The sequence below is a fragment of the Chenopodium quinoa genome, unplaced genomic scaffold (assembly GCF_001683475.1).
Source record: "Chenopodium quinoa cultivar QQ74 unplaced genomic scaffold, ASM168347v1, whole genome shotgun sequence".
Taxonomy (NCBI): domain Eukaryota; kingdom Viridiplantae; phylum Streptophyta; class Magnoliopsida; order Caryophyllales; family Amaranthaceae; genus Chenopodium; species Chenopodium quinoa.
The window spans coordinates 2,214,118-2,220,784 of NW_018744537.1; the positions used below are offsets into that span (position 1 = coordinate 2,214,118).

Here is a 6,667-nt window from a genome sequence, read left to right on the forward strand (position 1 = left end):
TGTTCAGCTTTTCATATTCTCCCCTCATTAACTGCCCACTAATCCATCCAACTTCCCCATTACTTCAAGAAATAACAGTTAATGGCCTCCATAACCTCCAAATTTAAATGCTAATTAAAACCATTTACTTCCCTCCATTTTGCAAGTCAAAACCCGATCCATTATGCTTCCAAATCGCGTTTGGGGGGCAAGTTGTTAGGGTCCAATTTACTACAATTGGGCCGATCCACAAATGTTTTAATTGCAAAACCTAAAGCAAGGTTCAATTCTCCATATATTTGCCAAGTCAGTCAAGACCCAGTCAAGGTGGCAAGCCCACTTTACTTGAGGCCCATTTATCCATTGAGCAAAGGTATAAAAGCCTTTTATCTTCTTCCCTTACATTCATTCAAAAAAAAAGCCTCAAACAATTAATACTCTTGCATAGCTTTCTCTCTCTAAAACACTGTACTGACTTCGGCATCGGAGGGACCTTCCTCGGCACAACCCCCAAGGCCAGTTTACTTGTGTTTGCTGTGCAGGAAACCCTCGACTCAGTCATCAGTTGGACCGAGACCAGTCTTCAGCCCCAGAAAAGGACCTCCCCAAAGGTCCAATTGTTTTCAACTGAAATAGCCTGTTTTTGGAGTTTCAAATAGAGTATTAGTACTCTGTACTAGTCTTATTGTATTTTGAAAATTAGAATTTATGTAAGGATTATGGGTTGTTTAATTTATGTTTCCTATTATCCGGTTTATGTATAATTAAGAAGATATTCACCTTCCCAATGTTGTGATTTTTTTTACTTTGAATCTTGCATAGTTGCATTGATTTACCGTTTTATTTCTAATTGACTCCATCTGGTGTTTTTTCGGTGCAAAAATAAACACCATTTCCAAATCCTCATAAATTCTAGATTTTTTTTTTTTTTTTTAGAAAACACGAAGTACCACTTTGAAACACCACTTTTTAAATGCTATAGCTAAGCACCTCAATACGGAGTAATTTGAAAGTTTAATGCAGATAGATATGATATCGTTAAATCTCTCACAAAGTCATAAACAAGTGAAACAACTGATCGATTCACCATCACTTAGGAAATTCAAAACATTTTCAATGAAAAATGTGAATTATATGCGGATTTTAGAAAAAATACACTTTAACAGTCCGAATTATTGGCGATTTACTTTTAATAATCGCAACTAAGGTTTATTATCTAATAATCCTAACTATGGGGTTAATTTGCCTCTAGTGATCACAACCGGTCAACACCAAGTCAATGTCTTGTTGTAACAGGTTAGCAATACACGTGCCAGCACGTGATTGATCTAACATAAAAAAAAAAAAAAAGAAAACCAGAAACCCTAACAACCACCACCACTTCCCCTTCCGCCACCGCAAAACCCGACGACAAACCCCCCAACCCGTCGGAAAATGGCCGGCCGTCTCCACTAACCCCAGAAAACGGCCGCCCTCTCCCAACCGCCAAAAAAACCCTAGCCTGCCCACCCCCACCCGCCAAACTACCTAATTAACCTCCCTTGAAAACAACCTCAACAAAAATGAAACCGACCCTCCTCCCTTCCCAACCCCCGAATTCGGGCCTCTGGGCGGTTTCGAGGGTGTGGGAAAGGAGGAGGAGCGTCGAAGCGACACTTATGGTTTTTTATTTTTCGATTTTGGTTTTCCGGCGAAGTGGAAGGGAAGGGAGGGAGTAGTTTAGAGGGTCGGGTTGGATCGACGGTGTTGTTAAGGGGGTAGGGAGTGCCGACCGTCCGTTTTTGCGGGGGTTAGGGAGGTGGCCGGTCGCGGGTTCTGGTGGGCTGGGGGGTTAGCTTAGGGTTTCACGGTGGGGGTGGCTGGGAATGGTTTTTGGTTTTTTGGTTTTTTGTTTTTTTCTTTTTTAATTCCTTTTCTTTTTTTTTTACAATTTTTTAAAAATATTACACCAATCACGTGCTAACACGTGGCTTTTAAAAAACAAAAAAAAAAAAAAAATTTACGCTTCAAGCAGGTTACCGATCATTGGGACCATTGGAGGCAAACTGACCTCATAGTTAGGATTATTAGATAATAAACATTAGTTGAGATTACTAGAAGTAAATCGTCAATACTTGAGATTATTAAAGTGTACTTTTCCCAAGATTTTATTATTTAAAGTGCCTAATTAACACCCAATTTAGATTAGGTCTTAAACTAGGTTAGAACCCGTGCGATTCACGGTTTATATAAAATCTATTTTTCCAATTTGTACATTTAAAAAAATGAATGAATATAATTAAGAATTATGCACCTTGTACCAAAATATTTGTAATTTAAAATTTTAGATTTTCATAAAAATTATGATATAATACTTGTTCAATGTCGCCTTATACATATTTCAATGTAGCAGTCTGTTATTAGTAGTGCTATTTACAATTGTTTTATTTTTTTAGGATAAAATGATAGGCTGCAGTTGTAATGTAGAAGTTTTTAATATTCAATTTTCTAAATTGTTAAATATGGTAGCTAAAAAAAAAGATGGCATCATTCTTGCATTTAGGCAGGAAAATTTTATCAGGAGAGCGACATGTGGACAGTTATGACATCAACAACATTTTGTTTTAATAATAGTTAATAGATTAGGGGGTAATATTATTATCAGATCAAGCATGCATTATTTATATGTGGATTCTAAATTTGGGGGTAATAAATTTTGGGGTCTAAACTTGGGGTTAATTAATAGAATTCAAACATGCATTATTTATATGTGGGTTCTAATTAAATTGCTTATTAATTTTACACTCCTTGCATGTAATTCTCTCCAAGTATGTTTTTACATGTCAAATCTAAATTAATTAAGCCACTTAGGGCTTGTTCTATTCACCTTATAAAAATAAGTTTTAGGTCTAATATGTTTTGCAAAACTTTAATTCTTACACAATTCATATACATTAGTAACTTTATTTATTTAGCAATATATTTTTTTACTAATTTATTTACAACAAAAGTTATCAATTAAGGGGGGTTTTTTTTAAAAAAATTTGAATATATCGCAGAAACAAAACAATGTTTTTTGTTTATTAGAGAGGAGAAAAAAAAGCTTGTTAAAGCTTTGATCCATGGATATAGAGGTTTAAGATTGAAATTTCAATCATTATTCTGTCATTAAAGTCATAATATTCGAAAATGTTCGCTACAAATTTATAAAGATGAAAACTAATCTTTTTATGTTCGCAACGTTAAAAAAAAAAAATAGTTCGATTGCATCATTTGCCATCACCACCATGCTCAGGGGCGCCTTTTCACGGGACTTTTTTGAATCCGGGATGCAAAATCAATGGGTGCCGGAGCTGCTTTCAATTGCTCGGGTTACCCATCCCAAAAGCTAAAAAGCGATGTCTGCTGTTACAAATTTCTAAGCTATCTTAACAAAATCTTTCGCACTCTTCAATTCGTTATCACAAGCATTTAAAAATCTTCACCACTATTTGATAGATTAGTTATTTCTTAAAAACTAGATGACATTTTTATAAAACAAAAATTTTGTTATCCTAATAAGTCGGTCTCCAATACTCCGAAAAATTAGGAAGATTCTAGATTTGTAAAAGATAGATTGCGATTTAATTTAACAATTCTAATGAAGGGACGGTGAAAGTAATATTATAGTCTTAAAAGGAAAATACAGTGTCGCGGATTTTATAGTTGATTTTGCACATTTTTATTTAGACGTAATTAAGATCATAACTAGTTTCCTTAATGAGTAAGGATGCTTTAGGTTAGACTTTAGAGCCTCTAATTAGTTTATCCTACTATATATAGTCTTCTCTTGTCTTCTTACACTCTATTTTCTCACTTCCATCTTTCACGCCTCTTTCCAAAACCCTCATCCAATCCAAGGCTCTAATTTTTTGCGCAATTCTTACAAAACTTCAGGTAATTTAATCCGATCGCAAATTCATCACCATTTTTATCTCAACTATCATGGATATTGGATCAAAACACGTTTAATTTTATTTTATTTTTTTGTTATTTTTTTTATTTTAATTTTGACCCAATTCCTCTTTCCAATTCTAATTCATCAATTTCAGGTTTCAATTCAATGCAAGAAGTAAAAAAATCAGCGAAAAAAATGGAGCACACTACAGCAAAATCAGAATCCGAAATACCAATAATTCTTCCGGATGATGTAATAGTAGAGATGATTCTACCTAGACTTCCGGTAAAACCCTTAACCCGCTTCAAATGCGTATCAAAATTTTGGCTTACTACACTTTCAAGCAACAAATTCGCAAAAACCCACCTCAAATTTTCATCTTTATCCAACACTAAATCCCTCATTTATAAAGAGATTAATTGTTATCGAAGGCGCTACGGCCGTTTTTTATCCTTTGATGAATGCTACAATATGAAAGAATTTGTTTACTTAGAGGACAAGTATAATAACCCAAGGTATCGACTTACTCCTAGGGCTACTCGTATCGTGGGCTCTAGTAATGGTATTTTGTGCATGTTTGATAGCGATTTTTTTGAGTTTGTTCTGTGGAACCCTGTAACGAATCATTACCAGATTGCTGGTGGTCCTGAACTTAATTATGTCCCTAATGATGATGTTACCGGTGTCGGGTTTGGTTACATATCTTCTATTGATGACTATAAGATAGGGTGTCTGGTACATTCTGATCAGGGTGTGTGTCATGTTCATGTTTATTCACTGAAAAATAGGGAATGGAAAGAAACGGCTTGTTTAGAGGCTAATGAATACGTGCCTATAGATCGATGTTATTATTCGGCCTTAGTTGACAATACTATATACTGGCCTCCAGAAGCTAGACTATATGGGGATGAGGAAAGTCGCATCGTTGGGTTGAACTTAGTTAGTGGACTATTGACAAATGTCCCATTGCCGATTTTACCTACTAGGAATTTCGACGCTAAAGTATTCGAGATAAAAGGGAGTTTGTCATTGTGCTGTACCAAGTATGTTCATGGTAGACATACTAAACGCATTTCTGATATTTGGACTTTAAAGAAAGATGGTAGCGGGAGTTCTTGGGAGAAATCCTTCTCAGTCACTATCAAAGGCTTGACTTTGCTCTATATATTTGAAACGGGAAAATGTTTGGTAACTCGAAACTCAAACCAGCTTATGCTACTTGATCCTAGTGAGGCAACATCGAGGTCATCGACTAAAGATTATGGAGAAGTTAAGGCTATTTGGCAGCGACACAAAAGATCGAGAGGAAATTTGTTAAACTTCTATCACAAAGCTATAGCAGACGTGTGGAATTATACTGAGGGTCTCATTTCGCCTTCTGGGATATTTGCGCGTGTGGTGAATGAAGATGACAGCGAGACTGGAGAAAGAGTTGAAGATAATGCTTAGGAGCCGAGGCATCAACCATACAATGACATGTATTATTGTAGTACTCCCTATGTCCCCTTTTTCTGCGCTATGGACCCACTTTATGTGAGAGTTTTATGAGTCATATGGTGAAAAAAAAGGGACAAAGGGAGTATTTAGGTGCTTTTGTCCTCAATTGTATGCTAATTGTACCAGCTTGTTTTCGATTATAGACTTATTATTTAGCTTTGGGAGTTATCTAAGCAATTGATGCTCCATAAACATAGTTCTACATTTACTTTTGTGCATGTAATTTTGAATAATTTCTCTGTTTAGTTAGCTGTGTGAAACTCATTGAGAAATTGGTTATAATTCTTTGATTACATTGTTTAAGCAGAAATATTATTTGATACTTATTGAAATTTATTTCATTAGGCCAGATAAGTTAATTGACTTGAATGGTTGAGTAGGCGAGTCGCTAGATATGATCAACAATCTGAGGCAGAGTTATAGAACAATTTTACCATTAATTCAGGCACTTCTAATGTAATAATAATGATCATATAACTTTTTCTCTGCATATACTATTTGTTAGTTTTATTAGCTCAGTTTTAGTAAACCTAAATTTACTAGGATAGATTTAGTTAATGGGGGCAACTAAGTAGCTTAATAATGCTGATGAATTATACCAGCCAAATGAATTTTAATATGATCTTGTGACTACTATTTCTACTAGTAGTAGTTGAGTAATCTCTTCTGAATGCTTACCTAAATCTGTATTGTTTTCGTTGCACCATACCAGCCAAATGTTTTTTCTTTTTCTTTGACACCCAACAATTGACAACGGGGTTTAATCGAAAACAACAAAATAAACCTAAATTGAAGAGAGTCTTACACAATTGAAAGGAAGAAGAAGGGAATTCACGGTAATGAGGGGAATTGAAGGACGATGAAAATGAAAGGGTAATTGGAGATTTAGTGCTTTAAGGCGGTGTATAATTGGAGAACTAAGCGAGAAAAGTGGTGGAAAAATGGGTGGGAAAGGAATTGTTAGGGATCAAGTGAGGGTCATGTGGTCTGGTCAATGCTGTAGAAAAAAGTCAACGGTGAGATTACTACTTATGATAGTCTTTTACAATATTTTGCATGTTAATAGATAGTTTCTTACAACATTTTTTATATTAGGTAATTTCTCATAACAACCAAATTTTATTAGGTAATTTTTGAAAAAAAAAAATCCTTTTTAAAAAAAAAAATAAAATAACGCACCGGTATTTCTTTGATTTTTCTAATCTTTATAACAAAAATATTCAATTGTTTTTAAATAAAATAATTTTGTAACTTCTATCTTTTGGCCAGTCAGTT

General features: G+C 34.7%; 1 protein-coding gene across 1 annotated transcript; it reads left to right on the forward strand.

The window, feature by feature from the left end:
- The first annotated feature begins 4,090 nt into the window (after nucleotides 1-4,090).
- On the forward strand, nucleotides 4,091-5,344 carry LOC110698952 (F-box/kelch-repeat protein At3g23880-like). The gene has a single exon (XM_021876456.1). It carries the CDS (start codon nucleotides 4,091-4,093, stop codon nucleotides 5,342-5,344), a length of 1,254 nt encoding a protein of 417 aa, XP_021732148.1.
- The last annotated feature ends 1,323 nt before the right edge of the window (nucleotides 5,345-6,667 follow it).

Coding starts and splice junctions, on each gene's coding strand:
- LOC110698952 (XM_021876456.1), top strand. CDS start 4,091: ATGGAGCACACTACAGCAAAATCAGAATCCGAAATACCAATAATTCTT.